We start from the raw sequence: 16384 nt of genomic DNA, 5'->3' as shown, positions 1-16384 counted from the left end.
TCCAAGTCATTAATATATATTGTGAAAAGCAAAGGCCCGGGTACAGATCCCCCAGGAATGCCATGTGTCACCTGCCAATCAGAGAATGAATCCTTCATTCCTACTTTCTGTCTCCTAACTTCCAGCCAATTACCAAATCATATCACAAAGTTACGCCGAAGTCCATATGCTGTCATTTTTGCTAATAATCTCTTTTGTGGAACCTTATCAAATGCCTTCTGAAAGTCCATATTGACAGCAACCTGAGACATTCCCCTATCCACCGTGTTAGTGACCTCCTCAAAAAATTCAACTAGATTAGTCAGACATGACCTACCCTTCACAAATCCATGCTGACTCTCTTTGATCAACTGATACGTGTCTTAGTGCTCAGATTTTAAAAGCGGGGGAGGGAGGTAACGATGCACGTGAGCCCCGAAGTGGGCGGTGCACCCAGAGAGTCCGGGGATGTGGAGGCCCGACTCATCTTAATGGCCGGGCCTCATTACCATAACTTTCATTGGAGTCCCACCTGAACCTGGTCAGTAGCACGACCTGGCCGGCAGGCGGGAGCAGGAGATTGCAGGCAGGAGGCCACAGCCAGGGACCCAAGGGAACTGTCCCTGGCAGTCAGGTAAGTGGTAAGGGGGGAGGGGGGAGAGGGAAGGGGGGTTCGAAGGGCAAAGGTGATCGGGGAGGTGGGTGTCCAGGGTAAGGGAGGCCCAAAGTTTCCTTGTGAGGCCCAGAGGAGCACTCCTGACGCACAAAGAAACCTAATAAATAAATCTTATCTGCCTGGCTCTCTCCTGACCCACTATCCAGCTCCTGAAAGGTCTGGCTTGATGGGGGAGCTGTCACTGTTGCCCCGTTCAGGCCTCGGACTAAAATAGCAGATCGTGTCCCGATGATGGGGATTCCACTGATTTGTGTCTGACAGGAGCTGCCTACCAAGCCAAACTGGTTAATCAGCAGAAAGTCTCAATGCAGCCCTCTGAGAATCTTCACAGTTCCCCGCATGGAATGGCATAGAATATAAAGCTGTGCTGCTCCAACCTGGTGGAGACCAGGCGAGGGCACCCAGCCCCGATCTGCTTATTTAAACAGGACCCTGTCAGCATGGTCTGGTGTCCTGCTCAAAACAGAAGGTTAATATTTGGACCCATCAGGGAGGCAGCGGGATCGGAGGGGGTAATTCAATCCCCTCGTTTTAACTGCCCTCGCCTGGTCTCCACCAGGTTGGAGCAGCACAGCTTTATATTCTATGCCATTCCATGCGGGGAACTGTGAAGATTCTCAGAGGGCTGCATTGAGAGTTTCTGCTGATTAACCAGTTTGGCTTGGTAGGCAGCTCCTGTCAGACACAAATCAGTGGAATCCCCAGCAACTGCAGTTCTGTTCATAGCCATTCTAGTCACATGGGTTCCACTCTATTAATGGTGAAGTTGTGCAGACGCAAATGATCTTCAATACTTTCTTGAGGCTGTGGAATAGGACCCGACCTGATCTGTTCAGGCATCAGAAGTGTTGTTTTAACATCCTGATTGTGTGCTCCACCATAATTTGAGCGGTCACATGAACCTCATTGTATTCTTGCTCTATCTTGGTGTGGAGGTTCCTGACTGGTGTTAATATCCAGGACAGCACGGGAAAGCCCTGGTGCCCAGCAGCCATCTGTCCATTCAACCTACTCCTTCAAATATTTGTAGCACCATGGATTGTCACAAAATGAAAGCAATGTGGTCACTGTTGGGATTTCTCCACATCAAATTCATCATCAAGACCACTTTCCTTCATCTACGAAACTGCACCGGCCTCTACCTTTCCTCTCCCTTCTCTCCTCTGTTGCTTACCAATGATTTTATTACCTCAAGGCTCAAATTTGCTGACTCTGCTTGTTGACTTCCTGGTTCCCACAAACTACAACTCATCCAAAATACCACAATTTTCATTGTCATCTGTAACAAGGTCAGTGCCCCCATCATCCCTGAGTTTTCCAGGCTCCACTGGTTCCCTGTGCAGTACTGTATTGATTTAAAGATCTTGGTTCTCATCTTCAAATCCTACTGTGGGTTCACCTGACCTGACCTCAGTGATCTCCTCTAACCGTTCATCACTGTATGCACTCACTGCTCCTCCAGCAGCAGCCTGGATTATTGTCCCCTCCCGCCACTCCACTATTAGTGCAGCCCACTATGTTCTCCCATAACTGTCTCCACAGCACCTCCATCTTGTCACTTCCGCCCCTATCTTCAAAAGTCTCCTTAAGATCCTTCTTTTGAATTGTGCTTTCACCTTTCCATCCCTCTTTTTCACTTTCACACTCCTGCTCGGTATCTGCTCTTTAACCACAGTCCTGTAAAGCACTGAGTCATCTTTCTGCACGTGAGAAGTGGTTCAGAAATGCACATTGTTGTTATGTGTTCAGTGATTGCTAACTGGACATTCCATTATAAGACAATATAAACTGACTGGCATTCCTTCCTTAAGTTTTTAAGAAGGGTAAGAAGAGTATAACTTACAGATGGGTCTTTGTTTAGTTGTAGACTTAGTTGGTGCCAATTTGAATCATCGTAGTTAACTCTATAGAAGCCGGATATATTGATATTTACCAGGATCCATTCTTCATCTGCAGGAAGTTTTACCTCAGGATATGTCACTATGTACAAGCACCAAGAAAAAAAATCAACAGTACAATAGTTTCTGCTTACTACAAAGTATTTGTGAACATTTAATAGTGTGTACCACTAGTAATGTATATCAACTGCCCACCATTTCAGGACAGTCAGCATTTTGGAGTCAGTGTTTGTGAAAATCATTCCCAATCTGACTCCTCCTTTAGCATCACCTCCAGCTCCCACTTCCTGCTGTAGCTGTAGGGGATGAATGTCATTTGACAGTTTCGCAACATCAAAAAATTCCATTCACAATGTGCAGCAGTGTTCATATTATGCAGCGCCCGAATAGCAGCAATCCCATCGATACCGTACCCAGACTGCAATATCGGCCTCTGTATGTGCCACATGAAGCTCCATGGTAAGTGCTTAAGCAGCCCCAAAAGTTAAAAAGCTTGGACATTCTCTGAGTTACGGTAAGAGGTGATCCAATACCATGACATTATGTCATAAACCACAACAATAAAGCATTTTCCTGAAGGTATTTCCATTAACTTGGTTTCATTATTTCCAATAACTAAAGGAACATAACCGAATGTTGCTGATATCTTTGAGCAAAGAGTTAATTTTCTGACTTCATGCTCCCCGGGGCGGGGAATCCTTGGTCGCATCACATATTGGAAAATACTGGTTGGAAAATCAGGTGCAATGTGTGCCTGAATTTCCAATAAACGCAGACAGCAGGTGAAGTTCATGATCAGGAACGTAACGACAGAAAATTACCCCGAGTTTGTTTCAGTAAATGTGTTTTTGTTGTTGCCTTTGCCAGATTGGTAATGTTTTCTGATTGGTAATATTTTCTACTTAATTCAACAGGGAGCATGAAACGAGGCTTTACCCTAAGATGGAGTATGGAGACATACTATTTTATAAATGTACTTACTATGTTTTTTCTCAAGCCAGAGAAGTGGTTGCACAAATCCATTCTTCATCCAGAAAATAGGAACAAACCATGAGGAGCTAAAAAGAAATAATGGAATGGTAGGAGAGGTTAAATTTCTGAATGCTTATTACTGTTTTGCTATGAATATTTAGTTCACCTCCTGTGGCCTTGCACACATTAAGTCAAGATCAGTTGGTCTTCAGTTGAAGTGGGTTAGAGGACATTGGAAATAATTCGACAGGAGAATTCAGTCCCCATTTTTTGTCATACATTTTATCCTTATTTTCTATAATGCTTTGATTTTTTTTATCTATCAGATTAAAAAAGCATACGAGATCCTGGGCCGTATAAATAGAGACATAGAGTACAAAAGCAAGGAAGTTATGAAACATTGGTTCGACCACAACTGGAGTATTTTGTCCAGTTCTGGGCACCGCACTTTAGGAAGGATGTGAAGGCCTTAGAGAGGGTGCAAAAAAGATTTACTGGAATGATTCCAGGGATGAGGGACTTTAGTTACATGGATAGACTGGAAAAGCTGGGGTTGTTCTCCTTGGAACAGAGAAGGTTGAGAGGAGATTTAATAGAGGTATTTAAAATCATGAAGGGTCTCGACAGAATAGATAGAGAGAAACTGTTCCGATTGGCGGAAGGGTCAAGAACCAGAGGACATAGATTTATGGTGATTGGCGAAAGAATGAAAGGTGACATGAGGAAAACCTTTTTTACACAGCGAGTGGTTATGATTTGGATTGCACTGCCAGGCAGGATGGTGGAGGCAGATTGAATCATGGCCTTCAAAAGGGAACTAGATAAGTACTTTAAAGGAAAAAAATTGCAGGGCTACGGGGATAAGGCGGGGGAGTGGGATTAGCTGGATTGCTCTTGCATAGAGCCAGCACGGATTCGATAGGCCGAATGACCTCCTTCCGTTCTGTAACCTTTCTATGATTCTATATCTCATTCAATATCTTATGTCATTGTGTACAGCCTGTCTGCACCACTTGCCATCCTGTTATGTTTTTGTCACACATTTTGTGTCAACGCTTTTCCATTATAATTTTCTATGTCCACATTTATTGTAGGTTTTGCCTATGTAAACGTCTCATGGTTTCTGCCAGGCAGGGAGAGTTATACAAGCCCTACCTGTCCCTAAGCGTTGCCCTGGTATCGTCTGGATATTCATTTGGCCTTTCAGTAGTGATCAATGGAAATGCTGTGCATTAAAAGATATTACTGACAATTAATGTAATTGTATTGATTCGTCAGTGCCCCATTCTTATGGCCCCAAGCCAATAAGGGAGGAGGGACTATGGTTGCAACCCCCGGAGCCAGGTACCAGGCCAATATCCTTTCCTGTCCTCCTCAGCCCACAGCGGGCTAATCTAACTTGATGGAAGAGAGGAGCTTTATCGTTGTTTAAATTGAAGGTAAGCTTCCCACTTGCCACAGACTTGGCTCCAAGAGCGGGCCGCTGCCCCCTGCTAATACAACAAGCCTACCCCACTGGGAGCCTCTGAGATCATGCAGCTGCCATCTGGGCCTCCTAGAGGGGAGGAAGGGGGGCTGGGGCAGCTCAATATCCATTTACATTTAAGCAGGCCATAAATTACCACCAGTGTCGCTCAATAGTGTCCAAACTCGTCCTCAGGAAGACTACACTTGGTGCTGGACCAATATTTTTTTTTACAGTGCTGGTTGGGGGAGGGGTCAAGGAGGCCAAAATTCCCACTCAATACCCTGAACATGTCTACCTGTGGGGGTGGGGAGTGCAGTGGCGAGGTAACATTACACCTGCGGGTTTAAAGTCACTGCCATTGGGATGGGGGTTTGCGGTGAGCCAACATAGGGTGGAAGAGTCCAAATCAATGGCATGAGGAGGAGGGGTTTAGGGGAAATATTGCCCAGTTACTACCTATCTTATTCTGAAGGATATTTGGGGGTTTACTTCGGGAGGTGTGGGAAGAGTAAAAAAACAATTGGGCCATCATTAATATTGTGCACGAAGAAAAAAATTGAAAGTTTTGCTGTCATCCAGTGGCTTCATAGAGGAACTGCAAGCTGCTTGACAGTTTAAAATTACTGAACCAGACATGGGTTTGGAACTAATATCGGGCAAAAATTTGTTGTCAAAGTAACAGTGAGGCTAATGGTGCCCATTGAAATTTATGCGTAAATGCTACAGAAACTTCAGGCGAGGGGCAGATGCGCAGTTAAACACGGATATCTAAAAGTTGCTGTCCAAGATGTGCCGCTCCACCGTTAGCTTAACGAAAACAGCATCTCGCTGTCTGTCTCACCATTGAAATGCGTTGAATGGTGTGAAGTTCCTGTATTTGCGCGGTAGATACAAACTAAACTGGTCACAGAAAGTTAAATCTTGGCCATTTCAGTCTAAGTACTCTTTTAATGATGTGATAAGTATTAATTGCTGACAGTCAACCTCTCTGGCATTGAAAATTAACTATTACAAGTGTGGAGTCGATTTCCTTCAGGTTTTAATTGTTGGTGATTTTAAAAAGGTAAAACTTTAAATTATTTTTAATTTTGCTTTGCCTCTTTTTTCTCTCTTTCAATCTAATCTTTCTTTCCCTCTCTTTATTTCTCTTTTTGTACCTGATTTGACATTGAATTCACCCACTCTAATTTACACTTCCTTCCTCATCCTTGCACTGTTAATTTCACAATCCTTCAATCTGATTGGTTAAGGAGATACACAGTTGCTTGCCCTGTTCACTCAGGTCCCAGATGCCCTGTTTCCCTCGCTGCAACGTTATCAGCTCGCACTTTCAGCAACTCGCCAGGCAAAAAATTAATGGGCTAGAGCAAGTCTAACTAATAGCAGATGCCATCAGATGACCTGCCACAGCAAATTATACCCTGTTATGTGACAGCAGTTTATCATTGTAAATGCCGATCACAGCGCCTCCTATGGGCACAGTAGATACTGCAAGTAATGTTGACACTTATAAAATGGATTTTACCATTGACAGAGCCTGACATTTGATCCTTCAATACATTTTCAAATAGAATGTTGCAAAGTGATTTTACATAAGAACATAAGAAATAGGAGCAGGAGTAGGCCAATCGGCCCCTCGAGCCTGCTCCGCCATTCAATAAGATCATGGCTGATCTGATCCTAACCTCAAATCTAAATTCATGTCCAATTTCCTGCCCGCTCCCCGTAACCCCAAATCCCCTTTACTTCTAGGAAACTGTCTATTTCCGTTTTAAATTTATTTAATGATGTAGCTTCCACAGCTTCCTGGGGCAGCAAATTCCACAGACCTACTACCCTCTGAGTGAAGAAGTTTCTCCTCATCTCAGTTTTGAAAGAGCAGCCCCTTATTCTAAGATTATGCCCCCTAGTTCTAGCTTCACCCATCCTTGGGAACATCCTTACCGCATCCACCCGATCAAGCCCCTTCACAATCTTATATGTTTCAATAAGATCGCCTCTCAATCTTCTGAACTCCAATGAGTAGAGTCCCAATCTACTCAACCTCTCCTCATATGTCCACCCCCTCATCCCTGGGATTAACCGAGTGAACCTTCTTTGTACTGCCTCGACAGCAAGTATGTCTTTTCTTAAGTATGGACACCAAAACTGTATGCAGTATTCCAGGTGCGGTCTCACCAATACCTTATATAACTGCAGCAATATCTCCCTTTTTTTATATTCTATCCCCCAAGCAATAAAAGCCAACATTCCATTGGCCTTCTTGATCACCTGCTGCACCTGCATACTAACTTTTTGATTTTCTTGCACTAGGACCCCCAGATCCCTTTGTACTGCAGTACTTTCCAGTTTCTCGCCATTAAGATAATAATTTTAATACAAAATAGTGGATTAAGACACCCTAATGAGTTTCAAGTAAGAAACTAGACAGGTTTTTGTTAACAAATGGGATTCAGGGCTATTAGAAATACACCAAGGGAATACTGTGGATGGGTGGGTTAGATGGACCAAAGTCCTTCTCCTGCCTGAAGCTGTTACTATAAATATATAAATATTTGGGGTACAGAGTCAGATTACTAAACATGTACATGAGACATATACATCAAAGCTATATCTACCTCTATCAATTGATAATTAATAAAAATGAAAATATAAATACAAATATTTTTAAAATAAAAACAGAACATATAAGTATCATAAATGTAAGATTTATGTATATTCATAAAATATAGGATTAGTATATGTCAAGAATTAAGGAGCAATTTAGAATCATAGAGAATTTACAGCACAGCCCATCATGTCCACGCCGGCCGAAAATGAGCCACCCAGCCTAATCCCACTTTCCAGCACGTGGTCCGTAGCCTTATTGGTCATGGCACTTCAGATGCACATCCAGGTACTTTTTAAATAAGTTGAGGGTTTCTGCCTCTACCACTCCCTCAGGCAGTGAGTTCCAGACCCCCACCACCCTCTGGGTGAAAAAAATTTTCATCAGCTCACCGCTAATCCTTTTACCAATTACTTTAAATCTATGCCACCTGGTTATTGACATTTCTGCTAAGGGAAATAGGTCCTTCCTATTGACTCTATCTAAGCCCCTCATAATTTTGTACACCTCAATTAAATCACTCCTCAGCCTCCTCTGTTCCAAAGAGAACAACCCCAGCCTATCCAATCTTTCCTCATAGCTAAAATTCTCCAGTCTTGACAACATCCTCATAAATCTCCTCTGCACCCTCTCTAGTGCAATTACATCCTTCCTGTAATGCGGTGACCAGAACTGTACACAGTACTCAAGCTGTGGCCTAACCAGTGTTTTATACAGTTCCAGCATAACCTCCCTGCTTTTATATTCTATGCCTCAGCTAATAAAGGAAAGTATTCCATATGCCTTCTTAACCACCTTATCTACCTGTCCTGGTATCTTCAGGGATCTGTGGACAAGCACTCCAGGGTCCCTCACTTCCTCTACACCTCTCAGTATCCTCCCATTTTTTGTGTATTCCCTTGCCTTGTTTGCCCTCCCCAAATGCATCACCTTACACTTCTCTGGATTGAATTCCATTTGCCACTTTTCTGCCCACCTGACCAGTCCATTGATATCTTCCTGCAGTTTACAGCTTTCCCCCTCACTATCAACCACACGGCCAATTTTTGTATCATCTGCAAACTTCTTAATCATGCCCCCTATATTTAAGTCCAAATCATTAATATAGACCACAAAAAGCAAGGGATGTAGTACTGAGCCCTGTGGAACCCCACTGGAAACAGCCTTCCAGTCACAAAAACACCCTCGACCATTACCTTTTGCATCCTGCCACTGAGCCAATTTTGGATCCAACTTGCCACTTTCCCTTGGATCCCATGGGCTTGTACTTTTTTGATCAGTCTGCCATGTGGAACCTTGTCAAAAGCCTTGCTAAAATCCATGTAGACTACATCAAATGCACTACCCTCATCAACCCTCCTTATTACCTCCTCGAAAAATTCAATCAAGTTAGTCAGACCCGACCCTCCCTTACAAATCCATGCTGACTGTCCTTGATTAATCTGTGCCTTTCTAAACAATGGTTTATCCTGTCCCTCAGAATTGATTCCAAGGTTAGACTGACTGGCCTGTAATTACTCGGTCTATCCCTCGCTCCCTGTTTAAACAATGGCACAACGTTAGCAGTCCTCCAAACCTCCGGCACCACGCCTGTATCCAGTGAGGATTGGAAAATGATGGTTAGAGCCACTGCTATTTCCTCCCTTGCTTCTTCTAACAGCCTGGGATACATTTCATCCGGCCCTGGTGATTTATCTACTTTCAAAAGGTGCTAATCCCCTTAATATTTCCTCTCTCACTAAGTTTATCCCATCCAATATTTTGCACTCCTCCTCAACTACAATGTCAGCATCATCCCTCTCTTTTGTGAGGACAGACCAAAGTATTCATTAAGAACCATACCAACATTACTTTATAATTTTTAAAATATTTTTTTGCATAGACAAAAGGATTAAGGAGAGATATAATTATACCTATATATATACAAACATATTTAGACATGCTCCCATGTGTACACACACACAAAACATAGACCTTATAATTTCTTCACCAAATCCATTCTGAAGTAAAACAATGCACACACCCAGATAGAATGGGGGAGTGGGGGGAGTGGGGTGGAGGGAGGTGTTGATGCTGCAACATACAGAAGACATCAGCAGAAAACCCCTATCACAGTGCTATCTACAAGCAGAACAGGTATTGCAGGAAGGGTCAGTTGACGTAGGTGTTTTCAGTGCATTTTGAAATGGAATGCTGTGACCCAGCCACCATTTTTAATACATAATAGATGAATGTAAGAAATTGAAAGTTTGAAGAAAATTGTATATTCAAAAGGTTTTTATATTTTTGTAGAGGTTTGGGATAAACAGGAAGTTTTGAAAAATTTGAGAAGGAAAGTTAAGGATTTGGTGGTGGCAAGTGGTGAGCACAGAAGAGGTTGGTGGGATGAGGTCCAAGCACAAAAGAAGCACTCAGGGCAATAATGATGAAGAGAATTATGAGGGGAAAATTGTGAGAAAAACTGAAAATAATATTTTTATAAGCACTTGAGAGGTTTCATAGTGTGTAGATTTTTTTTAAAAAAGCAGAAAATCAGGAGTAGGACTTTATAGGAGAAGCATAGTAATTAAAAAAGAATTGAACTGAAAAATACAAACACCACTAGCGAGAGTGAACAAAATGCCAGAGTGGGAGCAAAATTAAAAGAAAGAGAAATATGGGAGTGAAACTTGAAACAGTAGAGCTGTGGTTAACAATACAAACACTGCAAATGGAAATAAAAAGAGAGTGTCACTAAAACAAACACAAATTCCTTCCCAATTCTCCTATCACCACTGACCCCTTTCATCCCAGGTAACCGATTTATTATCCTTGCCAGGTCACTATCTCTCCCTATCTGCCTGATGCCCCTCACAGCTTCATGCTTCATATTCCCCCTCGTACTTACCCCCATCTCTCACTCATTAGTTGCCCCCTATATTCCTCTCTGATTTCCCTTCACCCCCCCTCTGGGGTTGCTCCCTCTCCTTCTATAGCTTGATCCCTTTGGTGGCTGCCCCTCCCCTTCTCCTACCTTTCTAACTTCTTTGCCATGAGCCTATGTGCAACTTATCAGGAGTTAATGACTCAATAAAGTATATTGTTGTATCTCTGTTATAAGCACAAGAGGGATCTTGAGTCAAACATTTCCAGAACTCATTATTTACCTGTCTGTAAACATCCGCACTGAGCTCAGCTGGAGAACATTATCCAGAACACCATGTCATATTGCTTGTCCCTGGATGACCATTGACATTTACAGCACAAGAGGCCATTCAGTCCATCATGTCTGTGCCAGCTGTTTGTTGGAGTGATCCAAAACTAATCCCACTGCCCTGCACTCTCCGCTTAGTCCCACATCTTCCCCTGCTTTACATATTTAACCACCTTTTCTTTAAGAGGTGCAATGTCCTCTGCCTCGACCATTCCCTGTGTTAAAGACATTTCTCCTAATCTTTCTCTTGACCCTCTTTGTGACAATTTTGAATTGATGACCCCTCATCAATAATTCCCCAACCAGAAGAAATTTGTTCCCTATTCAACCTATCAAAATTCTTCATAATTTTAAAAACTTTTATTAAATCTCCTCCTTGTCTTCCCTGCTGTGGTGGAAATAGTCCCAACACTTTAGATTGTCCTGAGGTCATGAAGGGCACTATATAAATGCAAGTTCTTTCTTCCTTTCTTTCATAACAATTGTTTCCCACCCCTGACATCATCCTGATGCATCTAAACTGTATGTGGTACATGACTTTAACGTCCTCTGCTTCATAATCCAGGTCCCCATATGTGACATTGGGTCCATAAGTTAACTGTATCCCTGTCAGATCCCCAAAAGATTACAACCAGTTCCATAAATTATTAATTAATGGCATCCTTGCCAGTCTTCTACAGATTTAGGGGAATAGCTGAACCACAAGATTCAGATCCAGGCCACCAGCACCGTGTTATCTGGGCCAGGCACAGTGAAGCCTTGATTGGGTGATTGGCTTATGGTGGCAAGCTGGGAGTCTTGAACGGGTGCAGGGCCAATGCCAGCGAGTAGCAGGGCCTTGACTAGGCAACTGGTAAGGTGGTAGTAGCGGCTTGAAGAAAAAATAATTACTTGTAGGCCAGATTTTGTTAAAAATTATATTTATCTAAATTGGCGGGAGTGCTGAGCGGCAGCAGCGGGAAACAGGTATGTGAACGAGCGACAGAATGGGAATCACACTACTCCATTAAAAACCACAGGGGGAAAGTAAAAAATCTAAAAGGAACAAATAAAATATTAGTCTAGCAAAATCTTAAATTTGTATATACAGTCCCCACCATTTAAAACGTCCACGTTTGAAATGGGAAGTCGATTATATTGGCCAAAAAGCGACAACCATTAACCATTTGCATTAACATCAATTTCAATGTTGCGTGTTATAGCGATTTAAGTGCTCCGTTTATTTTGGGCAGAAACAGTAGTGCTTACCCATAAGTTTGCACCTCGATAAAGTACACTGAATACAAGAATACAAGAACAAACATAAGTAAATATCTGGGCTCGTAAGATCAATTCAGGGTCAATAATTCAGATGCACTGAATGCAAGAGAAAACACCTCGTTAATGTTCAATTACCTTTTATGTATAGAAGCCCTTTTAATCCCCTCTAAACGGTGTAGGGTTACAACAACAACTTTAATGTAGCAAAACGACCCAAAGAGCTTCACAGGAGCAATTATCAAACAGAATTTGACACCAAGCCAGATAAAAAGATATTAGGACAGGTGACCAAAAGCTTGGTCAAAGGGGCAGGTTTTAAGGAGCAAATTAAAGGAGAAGAGAAGGGCGGAGAGGTTTAGGAAGAGATTTTCAGAGTTTAGGGCCTAAGCAGCTGAAGGCGTGGCCATCAATGGTGGAGCAAAGAAAATCGGGGATTCGTAAGAGGCCGCAATTGGAGGAGCAGAAAGATCTCGGAGGATTGAAGGGCTTGAGGAGGTTACAGAGATAAGGAGGGGCGAGGCCATGGAGGAATTTGAAAACAAGGATAAGAATTTTAAAATTGAGGCACTGCCGGACTGGGAGCCAATGTAGGTCAGTGAGCACAGGGGTGATGGATGAATGGGTCTTGGCGAGAGTTAGAATATGGGCAGCATAGTTTTGGATGAGCTCAAGATTACACAGGGTGCAAGGTGGGAGGCCGGCCAGGACAGCATTAGGGTCAAGAGGTAACAAAGGCATGGATGAGGGTTTCAGCAGCAGATGAGCTGAGGCGGGGCGGAGACTAGTGATATTACTCAAGGTGGAAGTGGGTGGTCTTGGTGATGGAGAGGATATGGGCTCATAAGATTAATTCAGGGTCAAATAGGACGCCAAGGTTGCAAACAGTCTGGTTCAGCCTCAGACAGTGGCCAGGGAGAGGAATGGAGTTTGTATTAAGCACTGACTGTAGTTTAAATAAAGCTAGTTGCATTGTATGCAGTCTTGTTTAGTTTATTTGTGATCTACAACTTCACAGCGCCACTACATTATACCGGCCATCACATATAGTTGTCGAATTGCGTTCCCATGGACACGCCCGCTACAAGCAGTGGGGATTGTGTTAAAAATACCCTTAAAATGCTAACCTTAGCTGCCTGATAGTAAACACAATGAGCTCAAAAAAAAGTGAGAGAAAGTTCACAATTCTGCTTCACAATTACCCAATGGCCAAATTGTTTAATTGCAGTTTAGCATGTTTACATAAACATAGCCCATTCCAAAGGTGGACACAAGAATTTATGATGACAAAAAGTATGACAAAAATATAACAAGAAGTCTTATGTAGGCAGGAAGTGTATGCAGGTGTAATATTTTTAATAAGACATAAAGTAAGAAATATCAATAGAAATATTAGTAGGTGGAGACGATTGATTTATCTACTGGGATAATGGTTGATAATCTGTTGGTAATGATGGGAGGAGGGGTCCTGGTGATATCTTGCTTTCTTCTTTCTTGATTTTGTTTTGCTTCCTCAGACTATTCCTTATACATGGTTTTAATGTTGCAGCCAACAGTTATTATGTTGCAATGGAATTAAACTTGATAAGGGACTCATACTCCATGAAAGATTATATGGGTATAAGTATTTTAATAACACTATTTTACTTTCTCCCCAATTTCCTGCTCCCTCGCTCCACCCCCTCCACCCCTCCACACACAACCCTGATAGTCCAGCAAGTGCTCTCCTATCTGATCAGAGCAATCCAGTGAACACAGATTTCTCTGGAGACACATCAGTATTACTTGGTTGATCTACCAAAAAATGACCTATAGTGGTGTGGGAAGGGATCTCTCCCGGGTCAGTTTGCCATGTTCTCAATCTCCCAGATAACCAAGGCAGCATGACCAAAATTTGTTTCTGGAGTGGAGTTTGCACTTACTTCCAGCACTGTGGTTCCACAGTGGCGCAATTTATTGGAGCACCGAGCCAGTGGCAAAGGAATGATGGGATGTAGGTTCACACCTGTGACCCCGCCCCCTCCACATGCTTAATTTCCAACCTCAGTCATGCTGCTGTGAGAAGGAGGTGAAATTAGATGAAGAATTCACCCAAAGTCACTGGGTAGCTGGTTTCAGAGACTTGACATCAGATCCTCTGATTACTCTTTCTGGCCTTAGATGATGCATAATATAAGAGATTCAAAAGAAGAAAGGAAATAAAGAACCTTTTAAAGAAGGATTCTCACCTTAACAACAACAAAAATACCACACCCAATAACATTTTAGATTAATGATCAGGCTGTAATCTAGCAAAACTTTGCAAAAGCATAGAAATAAATACTGAATTATGTGAAGGACAAAATATACAGCACAAATGCAGGGATGGAAATAATTTTGCTCTCTGGTAGGTAGTTGAAGTTACCGATCTATCGCTGGTCTGACAATATATTAGAAAGTAGAATATCATACGTACTTTGAAATTCTGTTTTCCACTGAATTTTCAAAGTACTGCTCCTGTGTTATGGTGCCACTTGATGTGTTAACTGTTATAACAGGGAGTCCTTCCTGTATTGTCCATGTGTCCATGATGGATTTTATCGATGCTGGTAGCTGAATAGCATCCTGACTATCTATAGCCTAGTGAAGCAGAAGTCACTAATTAGTAATTCATTAATTATGCTTCTACTATATATGCTGATCATTATTTCCCAGTAATCAAGTGTTGACTGGCACTCAATAAACTCATAATTATTGGCTGGAAATTGTTCTGTGCGGCAAACCAACAGTGCTCACCACTCATTGGATTTAAACTCACTCAATAAGTTACTGTGTTCTTTTTGGGGGGGAACTTCCTTGAAATGCCAATTGAAAAAACAGCAACGTTCTTTCCCGGGCTGTGTGAGCGGGGAAAGGATTTCTATGTCTCCTCAACCAATCAACTTGAAGCAATATTATGTTAGAATTGTTAATCCTTGCAGGTGGATGTCATCACACATCACTCAGATCGAGGGAAAGGTATCTCCTGCAACAACTGCTACTGGCAAAAAAATATACTCAACATAGAATAAAATGTGATTTGTGATTGCTCCATCAGAACAATTTTAAAAACTCTGGTTAACTTTTATTCACTGATCGAGACTATGAACAATCAATGTAGAAGTATATAAATTGCCATTTCACCCATTTAAACAAAGCGTATGATTTCCACTAGGCCATAAGGATGAAATGTAAATCTATTTTCAAACCATAAGGCTGAATATGAATGACTTCAAAACCAATTAAAAATACTGAAGTCTGTTCAGACACTGTATTGAATGTGAATGAAATGGGCACTAAAAAAATTGAAACCAGTCTGTAATGAAGAATAAAAGGATTTGCTGTTGTTGAGGATTTTGAATCTCAAATACATCCCCATGTTTTTAAAAGGTTTTGTTTAAAAGGATAAGATTCTTATGACAGAATCTTTGAATACCGTTCTTATATTTAACTCAAAAAATGTGTTGTTTTATTTGTTATGGAATTTATGACTTCAGGTATGACGTGTGTTTGTTCTGTACTTTTAATGGTGGTTTCTTTGATACCTGTGAGATTAATAGATTATAAAATGTAGACACTGGCTTCTGTTTTTGTAATCTAAGTAATTCTTAATAAAAGGTATCAGACAAATTACTGTACTATGTTAGGGGATTTAATAAACTAAAGTCAACCATTATAGAAGTTTAGATATGACGTAATAATAAATTGGTTGTGTTTTGGAGAAATTCCAACATGAAATGGTGTAACTAATACACCGAGTGCTTTACCATTTCCTGAGTACCCTGAAGGAGAAACAAGGCACATTTTCCTATCCATTTCAATGAGCATGGAGCTCTCCTAAAGATGTATAACCTTTTCCATTCATAGTCTTTGAACAAAATATATAGAAAAATATGTCAAGTAATCATTTGTTAAGCTTGATTCATGGACTGAACTTTATTCTCTTTATGCCACTACTGAAATTCCCGCAGTTTCAATGTGACATTAATACTATTTGGTGGTGTCCCACTATGGGGAGGGAGAGGTCGCTGCCTTTAATATGATGCATCACCACCTGTGCTATTTCAATGGGTGGGTTGGGGGTGGGGGGACAGTAACAATTGCAAAAATCTGAAACCCGCCCCCAACCCGCCCATTTCTGGTCTTCACGTGGGCGGGACGAGGAGCGGGCGACCAACCCGCTCTTAGGAGACGGATTGGGCGTGAAAAGCTTTTAAGGAGGTTGCAGGCCTCCGATTTCAAAGCTTTTTTGATTTTAGCCCCTGGGGGCCAGGATTCCCGGGCTTTCTCCTTCATGCCATGTGAGAGGAGGCGA

The 16384-nt window shown here is 42.0% G+C and overlaps 1 protein-coding gene across 1 annotated transcript in view; it reads right to left on the bottom strand.

The window, feature by feature from the left end:
• LOC137320957 (aminopeptidase Q-like) overlaps positions 1 to 16384 on the bottom strand; it is a 131285-nt gene that overhangs the window by 45507 nt on the left and 69394 nt on the right. The window contains exons 10-12 of the mRNA XM_067982986.1: positions 14507 to 14670; positions 3535 to 3611; positions 2499 to 2635 (exon numbers count right to left, since the gene is read on the bottom strand). Coding sequence (XP_067839087.1) covers positions 2499 to 2635; positions 3535 to 3611; positions 14507 to 14670 — 378 coding nt within the window. The remainder of the gene's footprint in view (positions 1 to 2498; positions 2636 to 3534; positions 3612 to 14506; positions 14671 to 16384) is intronic.

The sequence above is a fragment of the Heptranchias perlo genome, chromosome 4 (genome assembly GCF_035084215.1).
Source record: "Heptranchias perlo isolate sHepPer1 chromosome 4, sHepPer1.hap1, whole genome shotgun sequence".
Lineage (NCBI taxonomy): Eukaryota > Metazoa > Chordata > Chondrichthyes > Hexanchiformes > Hexanchidae > Heptranchias > Heptranchias perlo.
This window is presented reverse-complemented; position numbering and strand designations above follow the sequence as displayed.